Source organism: Lycorma delicatula, chromosome 1, assembly GCF_047948215.1.
Source record: "Lycorma delicatula isolate Av1 chromosome 1, ASM4794821v1, whole genome shotgun sequence".
Lineage (NCBI taxonomy): Eukaryota > Metazoa > Arthropoda > Insecta > Hemiptera > Fulgoridae > Lycorma > Lycorma delicatula.
Genome location: NC_134455.1, coordinates 375069061 through 375083412, shown reverse-complemented (window position 1 = coordinate 375083412; position 14352 = coordinate 375069061). Strand labels below are relative to the sequence as shown.

Sequence of the window (14352 nt, the reverse complement as noted above, 5' to 3'; positions counted from 1 at the left end):
AAAATAGACACAAAAAGTATTATTAGTTATTTTTTTCTCAGAACGTATAGTAATGAAAATAAATTTACATTAGTAAAAACAATTCAATTTAATTAGAATTATTTTTCAGCCTAATCTACAAATAAAGGAGAAATATTACCATTTTAAATTACTTTCTGATATATATATATATATATATATATATATATATAGAAAGAGAAAGAGAGAGGAAACATTTTTTAATGTAAAAATCTGAAATGGTTACTTAATATACGGTAGCTTATTTCGAAATGCATCAAAGTAAATGAATCTACGTTTTTAGTTTCCCACAACACCATGTTTTTAAATCCTCTTTTGACCTGTGAATGAAAACTGATAAAATTATGCTTGAAATGAATATTTTATAATAATTATTGTATTATGCATATTCATTTGTGTGCCGGTACTCCCGTCAAGATCGTGTTCTTTGAATAAAACTGTTTATGTGTTCATTACGCTGATACACATCAGCCGCTTACATAACGACATCTCTTCAAACGTTTATTCATGCATGTGGCCTACATTTAAATATAGTAAACTGCATTTAATAATTCGTGATATACCTAATTTTGATGCAAATAAATTTCTTTAACCGGTCTGATAAGTTGAATTAAATTCATTTAAAATAAAATAATACATAATTTGATATTTGATTAGAATATATTTTATAAAATTCATATTTTACCCTACATTATAATAATATATCTTTTTTTTTGTCTTCAGTCATTTGACTGGTTTGATGCAGCTCTCCAAGATTCCCTATCTAGTGCTAGTCGTTTCATTTCAGTATACCTTCTACATCCTACATCTCTAACAATTTGTTTTACATATTCCAAACGTGGCCTGCCTACACAATTTTTCCCTTCTACCTGTCCTTCCAATATTAAAGCGACTCTTCCAGAATGCCTTAGTATGTGGCCTATAAGTCTGTCTCTTCTTTTAACTATATTTTTCCAAACGCTTCTTTCTTCATTTATTTGCCGCAATACCTCTTCATTTGTCACTTTATCCACCCATCTGATTTTTAACATTCTCCTATAGCAACGCATTTCAAAAGCTTCTAATCTTTTCTTCTCAAATACTCCGATCGTCCAAGTTTCACTTCCATATAAAGCGACACTCCAAACATACACTTTCAAAAATCTTTTCCTGACATTTAAATTAATTTTTGATGTAAACAAATTATATTTCTTACTGAAAGCTCGTTTAGCTTGTGCTATTCGGCATTTTATATCGCTCCTGCTTCGTCCATCTTTAGTAATTCTACTTCCCAAATAACAAAATTCTTCTACCTGCATAATCTTTTCTCCTCCTATTTTCACATTCAGTGGTCCGTTAATATATTTACACTAATCTCAATTTAATGCAGGAATTAAGATCTAAACACTAAGAGAGAATAAAAATATTAGTAATTTATTTAATCTGAACACAACCGCAAAGTCTGTTTTTAAAATGTATATTTTCGACATTTATGAATAATTTATTGTAGCATTTAATTTACACAAATGCGAAAGTTAAGAACCTGGCTTCGCTTAGACGTACAACTTATTAATGAAGAAATATAATAATAGGAAGTGACTTTATATAGTCAAGTAGGCTATGAGGATGTTTATATTTAAACTTGCTATTATAAAACTGAGATTAATACCGACGTACTTTTACGTTTACTTAAAATAAACAATTGTGGTTATTCATGTAGATAACCTATCTTATAACACTATTCATGGTAGTATAATGATAATCCACGATTATATCTAAGAAAACAAAAATTATATAATTTCAAACCTATAATCTTATATAAAGGGGTAAAGATTATCTAGGATAATTTCAGGAAATAAAAAAATTATTTAAAAATTATTTTTATGTGTACAATCGTGCTTGCTTCTTTCTGAATGACGCCGGCTGAGCAATTGTATCATGACCTGTACCTGGGATTTCATATCCCATTTAGTAGTTATTTCATCTTTCTATGTTAATAAATAATGAAATCCTGTTTTTGAGAAAATCCTTTAACGTAGGTAAAAAAAAACTCTATCGCAGTAAGCATGTCAAAAGGGCGGATTTACGGTTTTATTTAAGAAAGAAAGGGTGTTCCATTGCTCTAATGAGTCTTGAAAATAATATTATTTTCGTTGTTTTAGCTAGGTTTCGATTATTTTTGTATATCATGTTATATTAGGATCATTTGTTCTTTTGTAATACTACGAGGTATATATTGTACCAATAAATACATTATACTTGTATATTTGTTTTTTCTTCCTCCTTTTCGCATAGTTGTCTTATGGCATCAACTGCTTAACCCTGCTACTTGCCAAAAACCCACTCGATAATGTTACCCATAATTTGTGAGGTATTAGAGCCGTGCTCACAAAAAAAAAAAAGGTTCAAATTGATTCAAAGCGATTAAAACTTCAAAACTGATTTTGCTGGTTTTTGGAAACTGATTTCAAATCATTGGAAAATCATTGGAAAGCACCTAATAGTGCTCGAAGAAATCTAATTTTGATTTTCGAAATGTAAACCTTCAATTTACAACATTAAAACTTCGAAAACGCACACAAAAACCCCGTTTTTGGCTCGTAACTCCGGTTCCTGTGAACCGATTCGTTTGAAAATTAATAGAATAAGGCTTTATTTCCAATAGATTTACATCACCCACCAAGTTTTGTGGGAATCGTTGAAGGTTTACGTCCGGTAAAGTGGATAAAACAATCTTATATATACATATGTAAGTAGAATCGTAGGCAGAATCGTGTTCAGGAGACTCCAAAATGTAAAGAAAAAGTTGATCCCCTCTTCCTGATACCCCTGACCGGTCGCAGTAGCGAATTTTACAAATTCTTTTGAAATCCTCTAAAAATTAAACTCTGATTTAATTGTCTGGATACGAGAAACGGATTCATCACTGAGTGGAGTCTTTCATTCATTATTCCTCTGGAACCCGCTTGATTAATATGATAAAAATCAAAATCTGATGTGGGCATCACATGACTTCCTTATACGCCTATTAAATTAGATATCACATTTTTAAAAGTACGTAAAATGCTATTTTACTAATAACTTCTGATGTTTTTCATATATATTTTTTTATTGTTATTAATGAATTATTATTTATTGTAATTTTTTTGTACAATTAGAGATCAATAATTATTAATAAATCAATATATTTAAATTAAAAAAAAGTAAAAAAAAGGAAAAAAGAAAGAAAATGTTGCAGTCAAAGAAAGAATAAAAAGATTAAAAGATGATAAATATAAAGAGGAAGAAAACATTAAGACCAAGAAAAGAATAAAAAGATTAAGGGGGTATGATGAATATATATATATAGAAAGAGAAAATTTGAAAACTAGAGAAGATGTACATAAATTAAAATCAGAAGAATTATATCAAACCAAACAGCGATTTAATGATTGGTAACAAAAAACAAATAAACGAAATGATGATAAACTCCGACTTAGGGAGAATATTGTCCGACAATATCAGAGGAGTAATGAACTAAAAGATAAGAATGTTTTGCAATTTATTAAAGTTCGGGCATGTATGCTTCTGGGTATATGTCGTTTTTGTGAGGATCTATTTATCAGTCACTCTGTAATTAACTTTAGCTAAAATTTAACAGAAATTCGAGAATAATTAAATAAAATTAAACAGAGATTAAACTAGAAATTCAAAAATAATACGATTCTAAGTTATAATTTTCAATTAATATTAAATAATCAGATGTTTCATCAAGTCTATTACATATATACATTTGTAATAATGCCAATTAAGTTACATATAAACATTTTTAAAAGTAGGCTATATAAAATTTTATTTCACTAATAACTTCTGATTTTTTTCATATTTTTTTTTTTATTGCTATTATTGAGTAATTATTTATTGTAAAACTTTTTTACAATCATGGCTTAATAATTATTAATAAATCAATATATTTAAACTAAAAAAAAAAAAGCATATGAAGTCTGATTCGAACCGGTGTGTCTTCCCTTTTAAGATTCAAATATTTCATTAATTAAAGTTTTATTTTGCTATAACTCTGGAACCAATGAAAATAAGTACTACTATGTTATATCGTTGAAAAGATCTCAATGACGGATTATTACTGCAGTTAAGAAAAAGTCCAAAATCCAAACATTTTTGGATTTATATATTTAATAGGAAATAATCGTACATTATTTAAACATAATTTGTAGAGAATTTAATTATACGAAGATTAATGAAAATAATGTCAACAAAAAAGAAATAAAATTTTATTGCCAATTTAACAACGTTATTGTACGTCAAACGTAAACAAAATGTGTTTCATGACCCTATCTTTGACGTTTTACACGGAATATCTTAGAAACTAAGAAAGATTCAGTCCTGCGACCAATTTTTTTTCGATTTCCCAGCTCAAAAACCATAAGAAACAACTGAATTTACTCCTTAATTGACCTTCCCAGAATTTCAGAAAGCCTTAATTTACCCGAAGGAACTGAAACTCGGGCGAAATCTTTCACTCTGTATAACTCGCTAACGAAGCGTTTTCGGACATATGTTTATATGAACTTTTTTCTTATTTTTAGCCTCTAGAATGAGTTGTCAAAGTATTGCTCTATCCTCCTGAATCACTCTGTATATACATATAACATTTTTATTTTGGAGGAGATTTATTTTAATATTTTATAAACTATGATTTTTATTTTTTATTTAAATAAATTAAAATGTTTTATATTAGAAGATTACAAAGTAATGGTATTTATTATTATCATTTTGCAATTCAAAAGAAAATAGAAAAAAAATTTGAACTGCAACATGTGTATTTGTACCATGTAGAATAATTAAGAGAGAATTTAACTAATAGTGTCAGTAATAGAAGCAAATGTAGCTTGACTGTATGGGTCAAGGACACGTATCTGCTGGATATTTTATCATACTTTCCTTTTCACCTCAGAACATTAACAGGTGTATATCGCGCCTCTTTTCAAGACCTTTAAGTAAATCATTAACCGGAAAAGGAATACGTTTCCGTTTCCTAATGTATTATAATAATTATTTATTTAATTAAAAATTTAAGGTATTAAAATTACTGTAATAAAAATTTAATTAAATAAACTATCTCTCTCTTTTTAAAATAGTATATTCATTGTTTTCTTGTTTGTTTTTTTAACATTCACTTTCTTGCTGTAATAACTATCGTTTGATTTTAAATTTAAAATGGTAACTTCTATTTTTTTTAATTGAACTAATCAATCATTTTTGACAAAGAAAAATATTTTTTCACTTTTGATTTCAGCAAATGAATAAAATATTTAATTATCTATTTATTTAAATACTTGAACTAGCAGAAAGTTTTTTTTTAGCTAATTCTATACTACGTTATAGAATTACTATTTTATATCATGTAATCTAATTTGTATTAAAAATATTCTAAAGCAGAGAGTTTTAAAAAGATGTTGAGAGTGGAAAAAATATTTTGATAAAAAATAAAATCAATATATACGTATTACTTACCGGTGAATCACGAGTTACGCTATCGTTATACACATGTAAAAGAAAATCTTTACCGTCTAAAACATTCTTTTTACTTCCTTGTACGAAGTAAAGGAAATATTGTGATCACAAAAAATTTCAGTTTACAGATTTCATGGAAATATCCATTTTAACCGTCCTTGAATCCATTTTGACTAGTTTCGGCGTGACGTTTGTGTCTCGTATAAGTCAAAAACCATTAGCCGTAGAATGTTGAAATATTTGTATTTAGGACTGTTGTTACATCTAGTTGTGCATCTCCCCTTTTAATTGGATTTGACTGAACCAAAAGTGCAAAAAATCCAAAATCCAAACAAATCTGGATTTTGTAGTTTTTGTTAACAGCAGTAATAAGCCCTCATTGAGAGCTTTTCAACGATATATCATAAATGGTACTTATTTTCATTAGTTCCAGAGTTATAGCCAAATAAAATTGCAATTAATGAAATATTTGAATCTTAAAGGAAAGGCACATCGGTTCAAATGAGACTTCATCTCCTTTCTTTAGCTTTTTTTTTTTTTTAAATTTAAATATATTGATTTATTAACCTATTATTGTAAAAAAAATTACGATAAATAATAATTCAATAAAAACAATTAAAAAAAATATCAGAAGTAAAATAAAATTGTATTTCATTAATGAATGAAATTTTATGTTCTTTTCATTTTAAAAAAATGTGTATATGTACTTTAATAGACGTACAAGGAAGTCATATGTTGTCCATATCAGATTTTTTTAATTATGTAAAGAAATATAATGATACTGAGTACTGAAATATTGAGATTATTTCAATAGGCGTACAAGGAAGTCATGTAGTGTCCACATCAAATTTTTTTGATCGATGATTAATTTACCGCAAAAGTTTAAAGCTTGTGCGTGGGAGTAGAGAACGAAAGTTTGTAGCATATAAAAAAAATGTCTGATCAAAATTCGAACCGCATCCTTTCGGTAGAAGGATGTTAGATAATGAGATCGACAATATGTGAAGTATCAATATTTTTTCATTTACTTTTAGAGGACTGTAAGTTTCATGAAGAAAATATACCGTAAATATTTGAAAAAATAAATTCTTGTACAGTTCAACAGCGAATCCTTGTTAAATATCGTCAAAAAGTGATACGTTTAACAATAATAAATTCAGCTGTAGTCGGCTATACTTTATCGGGGAAAGAACTACGTAAAAGGTTTGTAGTGTAAATTTTTATAAAATGTTTTTTACGTGTAGATCTTAATCGTATCGATAGATGAAAAACTATTAAAGCATACAATACTGTTATAAATTAAAAATAAGAAGCAAGGGTAGTTATCGTTCAGATTCGATCGTAAGAGCTTTTCTTCTAAATAAACAACAGTAGTAGAGAAAAAAAAACACAAAGATTAAAAAAAAAGTAATAAAATGAGTTAAAAGTAATAATAAAAAAAACAGAAAACCAAGAAATATATATTTCTTTTTCTGGTAATGAAGGAGAGAAGAATAGTATTTTTATTGGAAAGAGAATTAAAAAGATTGTTGAATGTAAAAGGTTTTAAATCCCTACAGTAGTAAAAGATTATCTGGAAGAAGACTGAAAACAACTTTTAGTAATGTAGTAGTAATTTCAAAAATAACATAAAGTTACAGGTCCATTTTGGAATTAAATAAAAAAATAACTACGAATAAATACGACCTCTCTAGTTCAATAATTATTTGTGCACAGACAATTTTACGGTGTGTGTGTGTGCATGTGTGTGAGAGTGAAAATGAAATATAATATTAATTTCATTACAGCTACACCCGCCTGCTGTAATTAAACACTGTCACACACTCGCGCGTGCGCGCGCGCGAATGTGACAGTGTTTTGTATTGGGATAATTTATTAAGAAGTTTGTTACGAATCATTATTATGGTAGGTATAGTGTATATACGAGTAGATATTTTTTTTAGATTATATAAGAGATTTTACAATATTATTACTTGTGTATCTGTATTATGTAATGCATAGTAATATTAGTTTGTCGTTACTAATATTTTGCGTAATATCTTGATTAAATAATTAAATTACATTTGAAATAATTATTATTTAATTTCATGGTATATTTAGGGTGCTAATTTATAATTATTTTAATGTATTAGATATACGAAACGCTATGAGAATCGTCGGATAGATGAACATTTTCAATTAAGCTGATTGAGGTGAAGTATAATAATGTAACTTATTTGTCATCCTAGAGTTTTAATATCACTTAAACTCGAAGTAGTCTGTACTTTTTACTTGTTTGTATTATGAAAATAAATAATTACATAACTTTTTACGTTCATGTATCCTAGTGTTCATCGCTATCCGGCTATATATTGTAAATGCTAATGTAAATTCCATGAATTTTCAATAAAAAGCAATCACACGTAACGAAGAGAATAGTGAAGCGTATAAACTGATTAGAAATTAATTTTTTTAAAATAATTTCATAACTTTCTACTCGTTTGAATAAGTATACTAAAGAGGGTAACATTTTATTACTGAGAAAAAAAAAATAGAGTATAAAAAGCAATATACTCAACTCTCTTAAAAATAAATACAGCATGTTAAATCCCGATTTTACAAATTAAGTGAGTCTAGCGAATTAATACACATATATTACAAGGCTTGTATAAATAAATTTTTTAAAATATCTTGAACTTTTTCCGTATTATCTTGTTCAATAATAATACGGACATAGTATAAATGTGTACAAGTATAATGTGAACGTGGCTTAATAAAGAAATTCCAGAATTTAGTTTTTTTACCCTACAGAACTAGTAACATTTTGTCGTACATTTTTTTCAACACTTTTATTTGTTGTTAAAGGTTTTTTAAAATTAATTTATTGATGAAATCTACATAACTTTAAAAAAAAAAAATTAACTTTCATTTAACACGGGAAACGGTTAATTTCTAGAGATTTGCAATTACTGTATTATTTAAGATAATATTAGTAAATCTTTTTCTGTAAAAAAATAGAAATAAATAAATAAAATTAAATAGATGTAAAATGAAAACTATTAGTTCTCACCGGATTTGCAAAGATTTATTATATAATTCAAAATCGAATCGCAGTTTAATTTTTAGTAACTCTTGCGTTATAAAATCTAAATTTTAGCAAAAATAATAAGTTTTCAAGAGATAGAGGTAGAAAATGAAAACGACGGAGAAAGATGTACCCATTTTTTAAAAGTTATCTCTTAGCTATTGTCTTATCCTACAGTTGTAATTTTGTTCTTGTGAATTCTTTTCTTTGACTAAAAGTCCATTTTTAAATAAATTTCTAGGTAATAGAAGAGATAATTCTTTAAAAGAACAAACTCTTGAAATATCAGTTAAGTATATCGTGAACCTATCATCACACGTACATAAAGAATTTATCAAACTCATGGGAACAGAAAGTACGTGAATATCATTGTGGACATTTACGTGCTGAGAGTATGAATGCTTTTATTCTTATCGCTTATGATGGGCTTGGCTCTATTTATGCTTCTTACATAATGATTAGAAATAATAATTTTCCAGTATTAGGAGTAAATCCCTGCTCAAAATTTCAGTAACAATTTTAGACAAATATTATTGAAAATTTTTCACGCTTAAATTTTTACTCTTTTATTTTTTATTGTTAGATTTTAACATTTTTTTTTTTTTAATTGTGCAAATAATTTGAAATTTTGCAGAATAATTAATAATAAAAAGAACGTATAAACTTTTTCATCAAGAGAGGAGCATAATATTTAGCGACAATTTAAAATTATACGTATATTGTTTATTTAGATTGGGTAAAAAAAAAACCGATGTGTTTCCTTGAAATAGGTTTAAAAGTTATTTGGTTGCAAAGGTTGGCTCAAAACAAAGAAAAAACAAACAGCTGTACAATAATAATAATAATAAAAATTATTGAAATAAAACTTAGTGTCAAATTCAAGAAATATCGATTAACTAAATATGATTTGAAATTATATATGTGCTAGCAGAATATATATTCTTATTATAATTTTATGATAACATTTTTGTCCGTGGGGATTAATTGTACATTTAAAAAAAAAAATTATGTACACAAATATAGTTTTAAATGGTACAAAATTATGTATGTTTAATAGCAAAAACAAAACTTCAATTCAAAAAGTTTATATCTATGTAAAGATATTTTTTTTAATTTTAGATCACTTCCATGAATTTGCAATAATAAAATTCTTCAATCCGATGCTACTTATTACCTACAAAAGTGATATAAGAATCTTTTTTAGGCCCTATCTGTCTCCATAGATCTTAGCTAAGCTAAGAATTTTAGTGTGTAAAATTGGAGAAAGCACTCCTACGCCTTACGTATATCCAACTAGAAGATAACTATATAAGAACTAGGAAGTATCCTACAACTGATTGGCTATACTGTTTACATTTTTATTGTACTTAATTCTGATAAATAAATTTATTTGTTTCTTATAAAATTTTTGATGCCGAATAATATCTATCATAAAATTTTATTTATGAAAAAAAAAAGGATGTAGGATGTAGGGGGTATACCGAAATGAAACGACTAGCACTAGATAGGGAATCTTGGAGAACTGCATCAAACCAGTCAAATGACTGAAGACAAAAAAAAAGATTTTATCAAATCTTCGACCAGTAGACAATGTCCTGATTAAATTAAAGCAAACCATCGCATAAAATCCACCTGTCAATTGTAATAATAAATACTCAGAGGTTCCATTTTAATTTTATATTTTTTTATTAAAATGTTTAAAAAAATGTATTTTCTTAAAATACACTAGGCTTAAAGTTACGTTTCGGATTAAAGCAATTAAAAGCTGAAACAATTCTATTTTTATAGAAATATTTGATTAATTTACAGTTTATAACTTGGAAGTTTTATTTAAATTTTTTGAATGAAAAGTTTATGAAACGAATTAAATTCCAAAAAAATGAGATTCATTATGAGAGAAGAAGTATTTTTATGTATGAGGCTAAAAGACTATTAATTATTTTGTTATTACACGAATAATTATTATAAAACATATTTTTTACTTAAATTTTTATTACTACCAGTTGAGTAAATAATTTTAGAGCGACTAAAAAATATCACGATACTTTTTTGATATACTAAAGCTTATAAAAGCATTCAGAGTTCAGAGTAGAACTAATGAAATTGAAATTAAGACGCTTTTATAGTAATGTAGAAGATACATTCATGATCTTAAGTTAAGATTTAAAAAGTTTAAGAAATTTATTTTAACATCAGACTTTCAACAAGCAAAGATTCTAGGTACCCTAAGTTAATTTTCCTATTTTGGACTTGCCTAATTTATTCAATAATTTAAAAATGATCCGAAGATAACAAAATATTACAATGTATAATTAAATCACATAATAGCTGATAGAAGTCTACCTTAGAAACATAATGATTCAAATCTTCGTAAGTAATCCACCGTTGAAGTCACCGAACTCGAGTTGTACAACAAACTTGTCACTCAGGTCACAGTTCAGATCGCGTGGATGTTGTGTGCCACTGTCGCTGCCGTATAGTAAGTACTGACTGACTAGACTAAGACTACCGGTACATAGATGAGGAGTATGTATTTTCTGACAAAGTTGAGTAACAAACCCGCTTTCCTTTCTCTTATGGCAATGACGAACATCGAACGGTTAACCTGGATTTGAGTGAGGGAGGGATTCGTCGCGCATTGGTCTACCCTCGTCTTCTGATGTGGGGGGGTAAGTCGGAGGGGAGTATCAACGCTTTCACGCATCTCATCTATCGATACCTACCACCGTCTGACTACGACGGCACGGGCGTTTAATTACGGAAAACGATAATTTTTTCCACCGAGAAGAAATTAATAAATAAACAAGAGGTATACTAAAACAAAATTTAAAATTATACGCTGACTTTAATTAAATTACAATCTTAGATATTTTAATGAAAATTTCTTGCGCTCGATTTCTCTATAGATTCCTTTTTTCTATTTAAAAGAAACGTTTGATGAAAATATCGGATGAAGGAAGAAAGCAAGTACAGCAGTATATTTTTTCTTACATTCTGAATTATTATGGTTTGTTAGTAATCTTTTAATAACGCGGATAAATAGGTAATTCTGATTTTTGTTCACTCTGATGAGTAAAACTAAAAAAAAATAAAGCTGAAAAGAATAGTATAATGTACGAATCGGGTAAAATTTGAAACATTTACATTAGGACGATCGCTGTAGGTGGTTACTTAAAAATGTTTAAGTTAAAAAATGTTTTTATTACTGTAATGAACTGAAGAGACTGTTGCAACACCATCTATCCATTAAAACGGTTAAAAATTATAGTAAAAAAACATCAAAGTAAAGCAGTTAATGTTACTTTTAAGGATAGTCTATCCTTTTTTGTTAATTTAATTATAATAATTTATTTAATTACAATAAAAATGTAATTTCTTAGCTACAGTACTCTAGAGTTTTGTTTCTTTGAATTCTAAACTTCAACTCGGTATACTAATTTATATTAATTGCGTACGAGAACTTTTTTTTCTTTATTTTTAATCATGAAGTTTAAATTATTTAAAATATTTAACATTGCCGGCCTCCATGGCGCAAGTGGTAGCGTCTCGGCCTTTCATCTGGAGGTCCCGGATTCGAATCCCGGTCAGGCATGGCATTTTCACGCACGCTACAAATCATTCATCTCATCCTCTGAACTAATACTTAACGGTGGTCCCGGAGATTAAATTTAAAAAAAATTTGACATTAGTCTATTCTGATTTAACGTCAATTTTTTGCCGTTGCTACCCCCTTTGAAACCATAATTTGCTGCAATATCTGTCTTAGTTTTTCATGTGGAGTTATTCTTGTAACACATATGAAGTATTACTTACTAGTAATATTCAGATGTTTTTTCTCTTAGAATAATTCATTATACCTCCTGTCCTGAAGTATTAAAGGTATCCTTAGAGAAGAATTCAGGGCCTTCGTGCTGATACGCATTAGTACATTCGACTAATTCGCATTAGTCGCGAAGCATCTTTTCTCCAAGACATACACTTATGCTAATACAAGATTAAGATTACAATATAAATGTTACTCTCCTTAATGTTTCCACTTAAAGTACAGTTTCGGTTTGCCTTGTTTGAATGAACAAAATGAAAAACCGTTTTCCTCTTAGCTTTCTTATAATAAGCTCGGCATGAGTCTTTTTATTTCTTAGAATGGTTATACTGTTTTTGGGATTGACTAGCGTCGCAAGTGAATTCACCTCCTATTGTTTTTTTTTTTTTTTTTTTTTTGTTTAACCTCCGGGGCCGCAGTTAAGTATTACTGTACAAAGGATGATATGAATGATTTGTAGCGTGTGTGAAAAATGCCATGCCTGACCGGGATTCGAACCCGGGACCTCCGGGTGAAAGGCCGAGACGCTACCACTCGCGCCATAACAATAGAAGGTGAACCTCCTATTTTTATGGATGCTACAGTTAACCACGTACAATAAATTTCAATTTTTTTTTTTTTTTTGTTTCAGGGCGAAAAACGCCTGAGCGTGTCATCATCGCACAGAATTTTATTAATAAAAGAGTAAAATAGCTCCAAAATAATAAAACTTATAAGGTGTAAAATTAATATTAATCATATAATAAAAATTTATTAAAACAAAAGTCAAAAAAGTGAAATAAAACTCAAAACTAATATCGCAGACGAAGTCTTTAAAATATAAAAGTTCAAATAATAGAATAAAAAAAACTATATAAAACTTACCTAATTCCGATAGGTTGTGCAAAAGGCTCCCTTCTCGGATAATAAAATTAAAGACGTAGAACCAAAAAAATCAAAATTGAAAGTAAAGGTTAAAAATTATCAAAAACTCTTCTAGTATAAAAATATATATGATAATATCAAATTTTTTGCAGTAACCTGGTACTATGCAAAAACAGAAACATCCGGTACAAAATTTCGTTATTATTGTACAAGATATCACGGATGTTTCTAGGTAGATTAAACTTACAACGAACGCAACGCCGCATAACATATGCAGTCCACGAGAATGTAGTGCACAATCAATAAATTTTAATAATTCATTAAATGATGTACATTTAATCTAGTACAGTAATGAGTAATATTTGTGAGTCACGCTAACGTAAATAAAATGCTATTATCAAAATTCTTTGCTCGTTATTAAAATTTGTCAACGAAGCTCTTTATATAGTTTGAAGATATTTTTACGTAGAAAATATAAAAAAATGAATTCCTATGTTAACCAATAAGGTTTTGTTTAATTTTTCCAATTAAAATAGAGTTGTTTTATCTTTATTGTAACGTTTAATTAATTCATATAGGCTATAAAAACAAAATTACCAATTATCTAGGTCTATACAGAAATCTTAATTCTGTCTACTTCATCTTTAAAAAATCGTTTATTATTTTAAGAGTAATTTACAGAAAATCTTTATAAAAATATTACAAAAGAATTTTTTTTTCATGAAAAACCTTATTAGTCTAACCAAATTACACTTGGAAAAAAAAATAATACCTGGACTTTTATAAGTGGTAAAGGGGCTTGTAATAAACGTAATAATTATAAATGCATGAAGAATGGTGGGAGGGGTAATTTGGGAGATTCGGGGGGGTTGAAAAAAAATTTTCCAATATAAAGGTTGTAGATCATGCAAAAATCTACAATTTTTGTAAGTTACTTTTTAACATAACTTCAAAATTTTCGAGAAAAATGCGAAAAATTTTTTATTTGTTTTGTTTTTTATTTCCGCAGAAATAATTTAATTTTGACGAAACTTGGTGGAAGTATACCTTTCTGGGTCTTAAATAACCTAAAAATTTTTTGACGTCAACT

At 27.8% G+C, this 14352-nt stretch overlaps 1 protein-coding gene and 1 long non-coding RNA gene across 2 annotated transcripts in view; one reads left to right on the top strand and one right to left on the bottom strand.

Moving 5' to 3' along the window:
• LOC142318447 (peroxidase-like) overlaps positions 1-11078 on the bottom strand; it is a 162913-nt gene extending 151835 nt beyond the window's left edge. The window contains exon 1 of the mRNA XM_075355032.1: positions 10919-11078. Within this exon, the coding sequence (XP_075211147.1) occupies positions 10919-10929 (11 nt within the window). The 5' untranslated portion in view covers positions 10930-11078. The remainder of the gene's footprint in view (positions 1-10918) is intronic.
• Positions 1-13648, top strand: part of LOC142318448 (uncharacterized) — a 35613-nt gene extending 21965 nt beyond the window's left edge. The window contains exon 3 of the long non-coding RNA XR_012754913.1: positions 13030-13648. This is a non-coding gene — a long non-coding RNA (uncharacterized LOC142318448). The remainder of the gene's footprint in view (positions 1-13029) is intronic.
• The last annotated feature ends 704 nt before the right edge of the window (positions 13649-14352 follow it).